Source organism: Mus caroli, unplaced genomic scaffold (genome assembly GCF_978045245.1).
Source record: "Mus caroli unplaced genomic scaffold, Mus_caroli_1 scaffold_8, whole genome shotgun sequence".
Classification (NCBI taxonomy): Eukaryota; Metazoa; Chordata; class Mammalia; order Rodentia; family Muridae; genus Mus; species Mus caroli.
In genome coordinates this window covers 23,228,986-23,243,853 of record NW_028227263.1, presented here as the reverse complement: position 1 = coordinate 23,243,853, position 14,868 = coordinate 23,228,986, and the positions used below count along the sequence as shown (strand labels likewise).

Below are 14,868 nucleotides of genomic sequence, written 5' to 3'. Positions count from 1 at the left end.
TCAAACCAGACCCTTAAGCCCTGTTAACCGGTAAGGTACAATGAGCACTTCATGGAGCTATCTGTGGATTACAAAGACAGGATGCTTAGAGGTACTCTGCACCTCACCTGGTTCACCATAAGCACAGAACAGGCCATTTCCGGTCCGTTCAGTAGTCCTGAGTGCCTTTTCTGGGCTTTGGAAATAGAGTGTTGGACAACAACAAAAAGAGAGTGTGCCTTCGTGAGTCTTACATACTAGCTGAGGAGAAAGGAAATAGTGGAATAATGGAACACACCGATGATGTGTGGGGCAGACTGAGATACTGTGATTTACTGATCACACAGAACTGGATGTCCTGGTGGGGAATATCAAGAGATGAGAATACAGGAGCTACCTGATTTGGAGGAAACGGAGAATAGCTTCTCTGAGGAGGTGGCATTTAAACATACTTGGAGGAAAACAAAACAAAGCATGCTATTTTTAAGTTAAAAATTAAGAAAACAAAACCAAGCCGGGTGGTGGTGGCACCTGCGTTCAATCCCAGCACTCAGGAAGCAGAGGCAGGTGGATCTCTGAGTTTAAGGTTAGCCCAGTCTACAGAGTAAGTTCCAGCCAGAGCTACACAGAGAAACTCTGTCTTGAAAAACAGACAGGCAGGCAGGCAGGCAGGCAGGCAGGCAGGCAGACAGACAGACAGACAGACAGACAGACAAAAAAGAAAACAAAAACAACAAACATGGACAACCCTTCTCAGACTAGAGAGGTCATTCAGTGGGTAACACTTCCAGAACAGCTAAGGGCTAGAGTTTGAGGCCCCAGAGTCTCTCTAAAGCTAGAGGAGGTTCTAGAGACAGGAGAACCCCAGGAATACTCAGGGCAGCCAGTTTGGAGTCTGAGACACACAGGAGGCAGCAGTAGGGAGACCCTGCCTCAAACAAGCTTGTGATTGTCATGCATACTGCAATCTACAGGAAACAAAGGCACAGTATGTGCTTTTAGAGATTATATAGAACATGGTACTGTGAGACATTCTTCTACATCTTCTTTTGATTTTCAAGGATTTCTTTTCATGGTGATACATCAAATAGATGTGTCCTTCCTCCTCCTCCTTCTTCTCACTGCAATGACGCATGGGTTAACAATCCTGTGTCCACATGCTCTGTAGGAACATAGACGATATGCCTTCTAGGAAGTGACTCCCTTCAGGAGACAGGATGTGTAGAAGCCAGTGGGGTGAGGTGAGACAGGTGGGAGGCCCAGTTCTTGGTAGAGGAACCATCCTGGATGAAGGTGGTGATGAGAGGTTCGTGTGAGCATCCCAGGAATGGAAATAGCCCAGCTTTTGGCTGTAGTATGATACAGGCTGGAGGGTAACCGCACAGGGGCAATGGACCAGAAGACTGCAAAGTCCCTGTAGAAAGTCATTCTGAAGAGTGTGGACTTTTGAGGCCAGATATGGTAACACACACCTTTAATCCCAGCGCTTAGAAGGCAGGGGCAGGCAGATCTCTGTGAGTTCAAAGCTAGCCTTGTGTACAAAGTGAGTTCCAGACCAACCAGTTGGGGCCAAACAGTCTGGGGCCAGTGAGACCCTGTTTCAAAAACAAAACAGACAAACAAAAGGAGTGTGGAATTTGGGCAGTGGAAGCATTTGAAGTAAAGCAAGAAAAAGACCTAGAGTGTTCCTTTGACCCAAGGTTTCCTTTTGTTACATATTGACAACTGTATCCAAAACCAGGGGGAATAAAAGGGGGAAAGTCTTTCAATGCAAACATATTGTTACAATTTATCAGTTTTATTGTTACACACTAATCTTTCACTATGTCTAATTTATAAGATAAATGAAAAGCATTTATAGAAAGTTTGGTGTTATCATCTACCATTCCAGGCAAGCACCCCCCCCTCCCTGCAGGGGTCTTTGTAGGTGGCTCCTGGGAAAAGGACCTGGGTTCTATTGTGTCTTGGCATTTTGAATGATCCTTATGATGGGCATAACTGAGCAAATACCATAACCATTTGCTTTCCTTGTGTGATAGGGCCCAGGCTTCCTTGCATGGGCAGTGCTTGCTTTACTGATGTACAACACTCGGGCAGCTACACTCAGAGCTGTTGGCAACCTAGTGAAACAGAAACCAGAAAGGGATAGGCATGGCTCCTTTGTAACAGCCCAGAGATCAGCTTTTCTATCTAGGCTTGTAGACCCATGAGCGAGCATGGTTCCATCAGGCAAAGCTGCTCACTCAGCCCCTGGAATAGGTGCCTGTGGTTTAAATACACTAGTTGGCTTCATCCCCTGTCTCTGTGCCAGAGGCCCCTGAAGACAGGGAGATTGAATTTGCTGCCAGTAGCTAAATGAGGCTCGAGTGTCCACCCAGGATAGTCAGGGAGGCAGGTGTGGTCCAGACGGCATTGATAATTAGATCTCACCCACCGAGCTGCCCATGCTCTCCAAGGACACAGCAGGCGTAGAATAGATCCCAGGCTCTGCCTCCCAAGGGCTGACGTCTCCATTTAGGGAGTGCCCCTGAAACTAATGGACAGTGACAGGTCCGTTTGAAAAACATAGAAACACTTAACAGGGAGGCTGTAATCTGCCAGCCCAGTAAGCTGCTTATTAGCAGGGAAATCACGCTCCATAGCAGCTTTGCCCCCTTGCTTAACCCCTGCCTCCAGCATCTCCTCTGTGCTATCTCACTTAAAGATTTCATTGTTCTTGGAAGGGGTGGGTGAAGGGGTGCAGAACTGCTAGAAGCTGTTTCTCAGCTCCTTTCACAGCCTCTGGGGAGCCCTGCAAATCAGCAGCCTTTCTCCTAGTGGGGATGGGAAGTGGATGGTTTTTAAGAAAAACAACTCCTGAAGACTCTAGGTGTCTCAGCTAATAGGCTTCCAGTGTTGTCTCCTTTGGGTCTTCACATCCAAGCCAAAGGGAAACAGCAGCAGAAATCCCTTACAACACACCATCTTCCACCAGTGAGCCCGCTCAACTTGGTCCATTTGCACACAACCCTGCCTACTCTTTCTCCCCTCTGGACAACCATAGATGTTCTCATTCAGTACCTGGTGCCAGTCTAGCCCCCAAACACCTTCATTCCATACTGCTTCCCCTCCATCCTCCTTGCCATCGACACTGTAATCTCCAGCTTACCATGAGGAAAACCAAGGACTTGACCCCATTCCCTGCAAATGTGCCTGGCCCTGAGTGGTCCTCACTCTCCAAGCAGCTAAAGTCAGAGACTCAAAGGCACCAGCTCCTCTCTTCCTCTCCTCCTGTAGATCCTGTGAACACTAAATGCAAATGAGTTATAGCCAAGTCTGAACGTGAACGCATCTTCCCCCTGACAGCTCCCTAACTTCCTTCCTCAGCCAGCCGTTGCAACAATCTCCTACCTGAGATGTTTCCCGTGTCACCCCTGTCACATACAGCCTTTGTAGACAACACTGGTGATATGACTTAAACATAACCATCATGTCACTTAGAGCTTATCAAGCTGGGATGGAAATCCACTGACCTTGCACGGCCATGAGCATCATGCTCTGGTTCCTGTCCCTCTCTGTGACCTCTCCTGTCCCTCCTACCCCTTGGTCACTCTGCTCCCACTCTGTCCTCGATGCAGATGGTGGCAAGCACACCCCTGCCTCAGGACGTTTGCATATACCCTGCCTCTGCCTTCAGTGATTTTTTTTGTTTGTCTGAGACATGCAACTGACACTGCTCCTCACTTGCTTCACTAAGCACGAGCTCAAAGGCCATTTCCTTAATGATGAATGACATTTGAGCACCTCTTGTGTACTTTGACTCTTTAAAAGACGTTTTCTCAGGGCAGTTAGTCTAGTGGTTAAGAGCACAGTGTTGCTCTTGTAGAAGACCCATGTTCTGTTCCCATTGTGCTTATCAGGTCACCTGTGCCTCCAGCCCCAGAAGATCTGGCTCCCCCTTCTGGCCTCCCTAGGCACCTGCACTTAAGTGCACATACCTGCCACACATGTACCTAATTTAAAATAAATGTAAGTCTTTACAAAAATAAATTTCTTAGGCTGTAAATATAGACCGGTGGGAGAGTGCTCCTCTTGTGTATCTGAAACCCTAAGTTCAATTCTCTGAACCTGAAAAGAAAACAAAGAAATAATATTAATCTTTGCCTTTATAACTTCTTATGGGCTATCTTTTCCTTCCTAGCACATAATCACTTAACTTATAACTCATATCTACAAGTTAAAGAGCCCCTTTCCGTAGCAGGCATCACAAGTACATTTTAATTAATTTGCTATTAACCTTTAGGTTTGTTTTTTTTCTCCCTTTCTTTTTAATTACACATACATATTCAGTTTTTAATATCATGAGACAGAATTTTCTTTGTTGCTTCTTGGTTTTGACCCTTTTGAAATGTCTTTTTCACTCTCAAATCATAAGTACATTTACTTAAGCTTTTTTACATTCGTGTCTTTGCATCATGTCTTTGTGAAATTTGCCTTTTTATGCGTGTACTCTTACCTTTATCAAGTTTGTGCCTTTAAATTTCCTGTAGCAGAGTAAATACAAGATATATCTTCACAATGGTGATATTATACTTCTATTAAAGTTGATATGCATTTGTGGTGTGTGTGTGTGTGTGGTGTGGTGTGGTTTGGTACACATGTGCACATGTATGCATATAGAGGTCAAAGGTTGATCTAGCAGGGTGTCTTCCTGAACCGCTTCCCATTCTACTTTTTGAAGCAGGCTGACCAGCAAGCCCCAAGCATCCTTCTGTCTTCGCCTTCCTAGAGCTGAGATGATGGCACACTCTACTGTGCCTAGGTTTTTATGTAGGTGCTTGGGTACAGGTCTCAGACCCTCATGCTTGAGCAACAAGCTCTTTACCAACGGAGTCATCTTTCCAGCCTCACAAATATGTCTATAAGCGTAACAAGAGTTTTAGAAACTCAACTCTGTGTCTTGGGGATTTAAAACTTGAGTAGCTTGGAACTAACACCTGTCAGAAGCATGCACCGTGGGTAATGCTTCACAAAAGAAACAAGTACAGTTCTAGGCCCTTGGTCACACACGCCACTTCATGTTGTAATCATCACAATCCCACATGAGAAGACCCACATTGTCCCTGAGTTATACAAGAGGGAATGTCCTCAGAATTGTACAGCCAGTGAGCGATAAGATGCCAAGGTTCTGGTCCCTGTTGCAGGGCACAGAGCTCTCAAAGGCACCCGGAGCTCTCTTGTGTTCAGCTGTGGCTTCCTGAGAGTGTCTGTCCCATCCCTTTTGCTAAGGCTCTGTGGAGAGACTTCACTCTCCTGGTGACAGGAGCTCAGTGGCAGTCCCCAGTGTACCTTCTGTGCACTTCCAGAGGCCAAATTCAATGGCTCATTTTTAGCAAACTTTCCTGCCCGACTTTTTAGAGATATTTCCAATAGGATGGTGCATCTGCCCGTGGCTTCTCTCAGTCCTTAGCACATCTGAGGTGCTCTCTCCTGGTTCCCGTGCTTGCTCTAAGACAGTGTTGAGGGAAGTTTAATCATTGGCAGATGGGAGTAAAATCTGTGCCTCAAAGGGTTATCATATGAATTTAAAAGGTACTGTGAACAAAGCCAGCTGCATGAGAAGTGGCTGGTAGTCATTCTTGTTATTATCCACCTCAGTGTGACATTTTGAAAGGCTTTTTTCAGGGTCTCTCCCATGAGCCCCACAACTCCTGACTCCCCCTGGTTCTCAGCTAGACAGGTACTGGCCTCTCAAAACTGTGATATCCCAAAATGGAAGTCACCATCTTTCTGAGTTTTCCCACATCCTGTCCCTGTTGTTGAGAGACCCACATCCTCTGCCAGTCAAAGCTGAGACCCCAGCACCACGACTTTACTCACACTCCCCCCTCACTGCACGCCTCAGTCTACCACTTCCTATTCATCCACTGTATTTGTAAACGTGGAGGCAGAGACTCTGGCTCTGATAGTAGGTGGATCCAGTTCCACCTCCTGAATCGTGATGGCTAGTGGTTTGACCTTGAGCCGATGATTTCCTGGCCTTGGTTTCCTTGTCTATGAAATGGGAGATAATATTTATATTAGTTACTTTTTTTTTGAAACCATGATAAGTCCCTGGTGGAAGCAGCTTAAGGGAGGGAAGGTCTGCTTCGATCCATGCTTTCTGAAGATATTGGTTCACCTTGATGTGGAAGACATGGCAGCAGCAGTGTAAGGCAGCTGGTCACATCATGGTGGGCTGGAGGCAGAGCATGGAGACCTAAGCAGAAGTCGATATCATTTTCAAGGCCTGCCCCCAGTGACCCACTTCCACTTGCTAAGCCACAATCCCAAAGAGTCTATGACCTCTCATTAGTACCTGCAGCTGAAGACCAGTAGCTCAACCATATATCTCCACCTTCAATAAAGTCATAGCAATGATATATTCCATAAGGCCATATGGGTGAAGTCTTCTTCCACGTGCCCAGATGTGGCAAACACACAATACAGATCACCTCCCATTATTATGACTGCTTCTGTAATAGAATTAACTTGATGTTACCTCCTGCATAACTTACTTTCCTCATTGTTGTGATCAAATACCCGATAAGCAGCAGAAGTCTGAGGTGGCTGGTCCCATCGCATCAGCAGCTGGGAAGCAGTGAGCACTCAGGAAGTACGGCCAGAGGATGGCACCTCGAGGCTTGCATCTAGTAACTCACTTCCTCCGGCAAAGCTCCACCTCCTAAACACATCACAACTTTCCAAAGCAGCGCCATCAGCTGAGGAGCGGGTGTCTGAACCCTCACACACATGGGAGACGCTGCACATTCAACCACAACACCTCCTGTAGACACTAGACTCCTGAGCGTGTCTGCATGTGGGCTATGCTGGGAAGTAACGAGAGTTCCGACGTAGTAACTCATCTCCTCTCTTTAGGCAGGATTTTAGCGTGTGCATGTGAATTTCCTGCCACACCAGGTCTTCCTATTTGGAGAGAGGGTGATCGATTTTACCTTCCGGAACCTTGTAATTAAGGGTCAATGATGAATCCAGCTATCCGGGACTTTTGTGGTGATCCTGAGGTCTTATATTTGGGTTCTTCCTCCATTGGCTGATGGTTGAAAGCTATATTCTGTTGAGCTAGAAACACCTATGGCTCCTGATCAAGAGCAGCAGGATGGCACTTTTAAGGGATCTGCTGCTATAAATATTGAGATCGCCAGGTGATGTATGAATGGGTCATTATTTGACATCTGACACCTATTAAAGATGGGAAGTACCTTAAACCCTTGTCTTTCAACAGATGGCCTTGTCTGACTCATTGGGGGTGGGTGACGTGGTGGGGACATGCCACATGCTGCTAGTCCCACCTCCTCATGCCTTTGGCATACATTTCCTGACTTCCGGAAAGGAAACCAGGAGTGACCTGAGAGCTTCAGCACCCAAAGGCTGGGAGCCCAAGGTCAAGTAGCAAAGGTCATGAGAATTTTGCATTTTACATTGCTCTCATTCCGGATCATTGAAACAGCCTCTCTGCATTTCTGGAAGGGAAGGGATTGGAGGAAAACCACGCCCGGTTCTGTTCAGTTCTATTTTATTTTGGCTTTTGATTTTGTTTTAGGTTTTTTTTTTTTCCACCCACCACAAGTTCTTTTCTCCCCCTTTCATAGTGTGGGCGAAACGCTGAAAACTTCGACCGGTTTTTCACCCGCCATCCACCAGTCCTAACACCTCCTGACCAGGAAGTCATCAGGAATATTGACCAATCAGAATTCGAAGGATTTTCCTTTGTTAACTCTGAATTTTTAAAACCTGAAGTCAAGAGCTAAGTAGATCCGTAGACCTCCGTCCTCCATTTCTGTCATTCAAGCGCAACAGCTGTCATGGTGACATTTTTTCTTTTTCATTGCCGAGTCACATCCGTGTTTTCTTTTCTGATGAGGCTAGAGTGGCCATGGTTCAGAACCCAAATGTCTTCAAGTAGTTTGGAGCATCTCAAGGAGATGGAATTATGCAGGTGGCATGTAGAAAGTGCTGCATAATCGAGACACGCTCGGAGTCCTACTATGTGCGTCCCTAGCATGTCGGCTCACAGACCCCCACGGGAGAGAAAATGCTTGCTTTTCTCCCTGGTCCTCTGCACTGCCATCTTTACCCCAACCCTCCAGGCTACATCCTCCCTACAAAATGGATGGATGAACCAAATGCTAGCAATATCCTTCCACTTTCCAGGCTGGGAGCTTGGCTTGAATCCAAGTATATGGCTGCTTTGCCCTAGAGGGAATCCCTCCACGCTGCCTGTTCTGGAAGCAGTTGAGCTTTGAAAAGAACATGCTAAAAATAAATTTTTATTTTTATTTTTTTAACTCAGTGTTAAGAAGATTATCTAAGTCCTGGGAAAAAAAAGTGGGGGAATGCGCTTTTAGACAAGTTTCCATCTAAAAGCACTTCAGGGTCAAAAGGCAACCAGCTTGGTGCTGTCACCTTGCCATAGTTTCTAATACTGTATGTCTGATAACGGTACCCTCAACCCCCAAACTACTCAAGAATGACATTTGGCACTGTTCCTGGAACCACATGGTCACTCTAGCCAGGTCCCAAAGGACCCTGATTCTACATTACATTTCAAATGTTACTTGCTTTTTATTTCTGTCATCATTGAAATGCAAAAAGAAAAAAGAAAAAAAAAGAAAACAAAAGAAAAAGAAAAAAATACTCACTTTGTTACACATGCTTTAAGATCTGTGTCCAGATGTTATTAACCATAATGGCCTGCTTTGTTCAACCAAGAAGATGGCTATGGAACCCAGCAGACTTGTGCCCATGGGGAGGGGACTGGTCTAGATGTCCCCCTGGTATTGGAGAGGTAATTGTGTGCTCTGAGAAAGACACCATCTCTCCAAACCATGGTGGGTGCATTCTTCAGTGTGATGTTATTTTGCAAGATGTTTGTGGGAATGTTTATTTGCACTTCAGTATCTGTTCTGATATCTTTCTCCTAGCATCAAGATACAATACAAAGAAAGAAAGAAAGAAAGAAAGAAAGAAAGAAAGAAAGAAAGAAAGAAGGAAGGAAAGAAAGAGAGAGAGAAAGAAAGGAAAGGAAATCCTATTTCAAAGAAAACTGTTCCCTTTGAACAATGAAGACCCATACTACAGATTAGGGTCTAAAGAAGGAACTCAGGAGAAAGGAGCTAAAGCTGGGCCTTTAATAGCCTCAGCATTAACCAGCCAGAGAGTAGAGCCCAGAGACTATTCAGAGATGCCTGATGTCCTGAAATGGGGTGGAATAGACAGGCTGGAGCTTCCCACAGCATCAGACTTCAGAGACCACATTCCCATCAGAATCAAGCTTAGGAACCTTCCCAAGGCTCTTAAACTTCTCATCAGAATCACCACTCTTACAAATTTTAGCATCCTTGAGCAAGCAACTCAATGAGCTCCCAGAAGTCCAAGGGAGCCCTTGGAGCAGGAGAGACTTCATTTCTCCCTGAACAGATGGGCACATCAGGTGGCCCCTTACCCTTGCCTACATCTTAGCACCCTGCTCCTCACACACAGTCTTGAGGCAAATTCTTATTACAGGCTAAAAAATGTCTGGGTCCTCCAGTGCTTCTGAGAGATCACACAGAAATGTCCAAAGGACCAGTGTCCTTGAAGTATACCTCCTCATCTTTAAGAATACTATGCCTTTGGGTTCTTCCGAGGCAAAGACTCTTATAGGTCATTCTTTCCTGGCCTCTTAGCAACTCAGCTTTAAGCTTAGGCCTTGCCCTGCTTAGATCATGTGAAGCAAGCTTGTTGTCCTAACAGTCTTACGATGTTAGCTACCAAAAGAGACCAGAGCAATCCTGCTCCTCACTCTGCTATTAGGGCACCTGACATCTGAAGAGTAGAAGTTATTTTCTGCTTGGTTGATCAGTGGTGATACAAACACAAGTATTCTGACCAATGACACAGGACTCTGTGCTATAACAAAATAAATATCTCTGAGCCACATGTCCATTCCCAGGCAAGTTATGTAGGTTCTTTCATCTGGTCAATGGGTCACCAGGCCTTGGACATATGCTCAGAATAAAAACCACAGAGAAATCTTGGGCCATTGGCAAGTGACCTGAGACTACCGTAGAAAACAGTGTAGGAAGGAAGGATGGTTAGATGGATGGATGGATGGATAGATAGATAGATAGATAGATAGATAGATAGATAATAGTATATATATGTAAATATATACACTACGCTCTACATTTTCAGATTCTTACCATTATGTTTTAAGGTTCATAGTTGTCAGAAATAGACACTCAAGCCAAAGTGTCTGTTCCCTCAGCTTAGCTTGATGAGGGTGGGTCAGAGAAGCTTCTGTGGAAAGAATGGATCATGAATCAGACCTCCCACTGCTTCCTCGTCCACCAGTGTTCGAGATCAGAGGAAGCCAAGAAGCAGTTTCCATCACGTAAGATAAGATCTTTAGGAAATATTTTAAATTTTTACCCAAAAAAGAAATAATTTATTTTTTTCATCCATCCATTTATACATCTTCCATCCATTTGAGTAGCATCTATTGACCACCAACTGTGTGCCAGGCTGGGTGCCAGGATCCTGGTGAAAACTATGAAAGACGCAGTCCATCCCCTTCTCCCTCTTTCTCCAGCTTACCATCTGTGGAAAGATGGCCATCAAACAAGTAATTGAAAGTATGCTGTTGTCTAGAGTCTCTGAGCTTATTAAAAATTTTTTCTGCTGGAGGTCTTCCAGACTTCTTAGTCTCTCTATAGACCATAGTTTGAAGCTATCAAGCTCCATACTTGATCGGACCACAGAAGCGCCCACAACATGAGCGGTGCCCGTGTCTTATGGAGGAAGGGAACTAACTGGCTTTATAACTTATCTCCTAGTCTTCAGTGTCAGCTGTCATTTTACATCCATCACTCAGCTATCTGCAGGCCCTTGGGGAATACCATTCCAGTTTAGAGCACTGCTGATCAAATCATGTGACCCTTGCTGGTCACATCCTGATCCCTCTAGCTCATCTGAAACAGGACTAAAATTTTCACACACACACACACACACACACATTTAACTTCTAGAAGAACTGAAGGGGAAAAAAAAACCTAAAAGAAATCTAACTAAAGCTGCTGTGAACTGTGACCAGTCATGTGTCTGGATCCAAGAATCCACTTTTAAATGTCATATATTTTTGGCTGATTTCCTCCTCTAAGAAAGGATAAGGCCACGATAGACCCAAGGCAGACCAATAGAATTAACTCTCTTCCTAGGATGGGAGTTTCTGGTCTCATGTGGCTTCAGATGCAATTCCCAAAAGGATTGCCACAACAAAGGAGCCCATTCCCTCCCAACCTTGTATGGTAAAATCCTGGAGAGTTTTCCTGGGAAGGTCTACTCATGAGATGAAACCCATGAAAAGGAAGTCTTATTTGAAACACATGGCTTACTGAAACACGGCAAATAAAAAAGGCTTCCAGAGTTGGAGCTGGTAGGAAGGGAAGTTCTGCCACATGCTCCAAGTTAAGGATGCCTGGGTAGAAAGAGACCCCAAAAGAGGAGCTATCTTCTGCCCCCAGGTCTGCCCTTCTCCTTTCCACACAAAGCCTTGTAGCTTTCAGACCCTGCTCATATATCGTTCACTCCATACTGGCTCCTACATAAGTCCTAAGTCCTGTAAAAATAACTGTTATCATTTTGCTTCAGTGTGAAGAGGAATCTGCCTCAGGAATTAGGAAAAACAAGGAAGCGCCCCTGTAAGGAAGTCTTCTTTATCAATTTGATGAGTACTTATCAACAGCCTATTGTGTGCTCAGTAGCACTGGAAACACAATAGCACAGGAACAGACTAGGACCTTGCCCTAAAGGAGAAAAACAATGCAAATTCCCCAAAGCAGGAAATGCACAGAAGGCGAAGGGGCTGCAAACACATGGCTTATAGAATCAGGAAAGAGAAGACAGCATTAAAGAGACAGAAGGCATCTGAGCTTCCCTCGGGAAGCAGAAAGTAACAACATGGACTGCCTGGAACCGTCCACCAAAACTCAGTATGGACAGGATACCACAAGAGATGAGCCACCATGTAGGAAACTGCTTCATGGGTAGCCTTCGCCTTGTCTTCTATACCTATCCTCTTTCAGATGACCTCCTGATGCCAATTTGTCTCCCTCAACTCAGTCCCATAACCTTACTCGTACACCCCAATAGGAAGTACCTGTCTCAGGAGAGCATCCAGGAAGAAGTAGGTTAGAGCCTAGCAACAGGAAATTCATATCAGCCAGTCTCTGTTAGGGGCTAAACCTATTAAGATTGACCAAAGTGAATCAGCCAACAAACTCTTCTGTAACACACCATGGCCTCAGCCAGGCACCTTACCTGTTGCTAGGAATCCCAGGCCCTGTGAAAACAATCTTCAGGCTTTCTCTCCAGCCAGAGCAGTTGTCATGAGGCAAGAATCATCTGCTATGTGGTCAGATATAAGTCTCCAACCCACTGCACAGGCTTGGCCGAGTCCCTTCACTGACCTGTGCCCTGGTTTTCTCATATGTCCAACAGTGGGACACAAGCACATCAGCTTTGCCTTCTCCAGACCGGTGAGGTGAGATTGGGAAGGGCTAGTAGGCTTACAGGAGCCCTGGCGAGGCCAGCACATCAAGAAGTCACCCACATTCACATTCTCTGGCAGAACATGCCTCAAACTAGTCAGCAATTCCTGTACACATGCAGGTCAGCAGGCAGACCGGCAGGCAGGAAGAAAGGAAGGAAGGAAGGGAGAGAGGGAAGGAGGAAGGCAGCCAGGCAGCCAGGCAGCCAGGCAGGCTGGCTGGCTAGGTTACCTACTACAAGAGTTGAGCAGTTTCATTCTTCAAGCTTGCCTTCATAGATCTTACTTTAAGCTTTGTATAGAAGCACACCACCAGCATCTTTGGAGAGACTCTGGCCTAGTGAAGACCCAGATTCTACGCTAGTGTTCAGCTTTTGAGCAGCATTTCAGAGCCTAGCTTTCACCAATTTCTTTTGGGGTGGGGGCGGCTGAATCTAAAATATGAGTTAAGTAGACCCTAACGGGCTGGCCAACTCTGAGTCACATCGTCTGACACAATTCTGGCACCAGCTAGGCTGTCTATGGTCAGCAGTGAGTCTCAGACAGTATGAGGAAGAGGGGGATGGCATTTAGGGATGGTGTTTAGCTTCTTGCAATGAACACTGTTTCCCTCACATGGCTATTTGCCTTCTGAGAGCAATGTGTATATTCTCTCTCTCTCTCTCTCTCTCTCTCTCTCTCTCTCTCTCTCTCTCTCTCTCTCTCTCTCTCTCTCTCTCTCTCTCTCTCTCTCCTCCCCCAACAAAGTCAGCTCCTGGCCACAGGGGTCGCCATTGAGTTGTTTTCTTCCAGGATACTCTATCTAAGAGCTAAGTCTATGGCATTAGCTGTGAGAAGTAGTTACCAATGTAATTCACCTCAAAGTCAAAGCATAGGACTCCTCTCCATACAAACACACATTTCTTTAGGGCAATTCTTAGAAAAGAAAAGAAAAGTATGAATCTTTTCTTCTCATAGAAAATTGGCACCAAGTTTCCTCCCCCAAGCCAGCATATAATATGAACCGAGAGTTGATGTGAGGCATGCAGCTGCTCCACGCTGTCAGCACAGGGCTTTCTGACCACTCAGGAGCTTCCCTCGGCCTTCTGGTAACTGGCATGTCCTGGTCATGTTTGCTGCTGCTTCTGCTTCTGTTTTAATGTGTTCGCTTTCCATTTGGCAGAGAGACAAGCGAGACACCTCCAACTTCGACAAAGAGTTCACCAGGCAGCCTGTGGAACTGACTCCCACTGACAAACTCTTCATCATGAACTTGGACCAAAATGAGTTTGCTGGCTTCTCTTATACCAACCCAGAGTTTGTCATTAATGTGTAGGTGAATGCAGAGTCCATTGCCGAGCCTGTGTGTAAGGCTTCAGGCTGAATGTCTGTTACCAATTCCAGTCTTCCAGGATTCATGGTGCCTCTATTGGCATCCGTCATGTGGAGAGCTTGTCTTAGAGGGCTTTTCTTTGTATGTTTAGCTTGCTAGTTTGTTTTCTATATTTCAAACTGTTTAGTTTAGAATAAGAGCATTGCCCACTGATAGAGGTACAATTTTCCGGACTTCCAGAAACTCATCCAATGAACCGACAGTGTCAAAACTTAACTGTGTCCAATACCAAAATGCTTCAGTATTTGTAATTTTTAAAGTCAGATGCTGATGTTCCTGGTCAAAGTTTTTACAGTTACTCTCTACTATCTCCTTTGAATGCTACCTAAGCATGACCGGTATTTTTAAAAGTTGTGAGTAAGCTTTGCAGTTCCTGTGAATTCTTGTCTCTTGGAGGAAACTTTTTGTTTAAGAATTGGTATGATTAAACTGAATTCATATATGCAAACCCTCTTGTGTACATGTCTGTTTTTAAACATACTACATTACAGACGGAAGGAACACAAAAGTGACACTGCCATATGACAAGTGTCCTTCACTAATGTTGATTTCCTTTGCATTGAAATCATTACACACGTTTAAAATGGAGCATCTCATATTAATTTAGTGGAGTTTCAGATTTGGGGGAGGTGAAAAGAAATCAGAAAATTGGCAACAATTGGGCTTATCTTTCCATGTGGAAATAGCTATTTTTTTACTTCTTTTTTTTTTAATTTATTGATTCTTTGTGTGTTTCACATCATGTACCCCAGTCCCAGTCATCTCCCAGTCCCTTCTGCCCCTACAACCTCTGCTCCCCAAAAGAAAATTTAAAAAGAAAATAAAAAAACAAACAGAACATTTAAAAAAAAAAACATTGTGGAAGCAGTAGTGTCACAGTGTGTCCCACAGTACACCCTTTTGTCCACACATCTTTACTTATAAATGTTTGTTGCTTGAGTCATTGGTC

The 14,868-nt window shown here is 45.0% G+C and overlaps 1 protein-coding gene across 3 annotated transcripts in view; it reads left to right on the top strand.

Moving 5' to 3' along the window:
• Window positions 1-14,361, top strand: part of Prkcb (protein kinase C beta) — a 341,205-nt gene extending 326,844 nt beyond the window's left edge. For 2 of the 3 annotated variants that reach the window (XM_021166848.3, XM_085841346.1), the window contains one exon: window positions 7,611-14,361. In XM_021166848.3, coding sequence (XP_021022507.1) covers window positions 7,611-7,769 — 159 coding nt within the window. In that variant the 3' untranslated portion in view covers window positions 7,770-14,361. The remainder of the gene's footprint in view (window positions 1-7,610) is intronic. The other variant, XM_021166849.3, reaches the window with a different exon arrangement.
• Window positions 14,362-14,868: the final 507 nt, after the last annotated feature.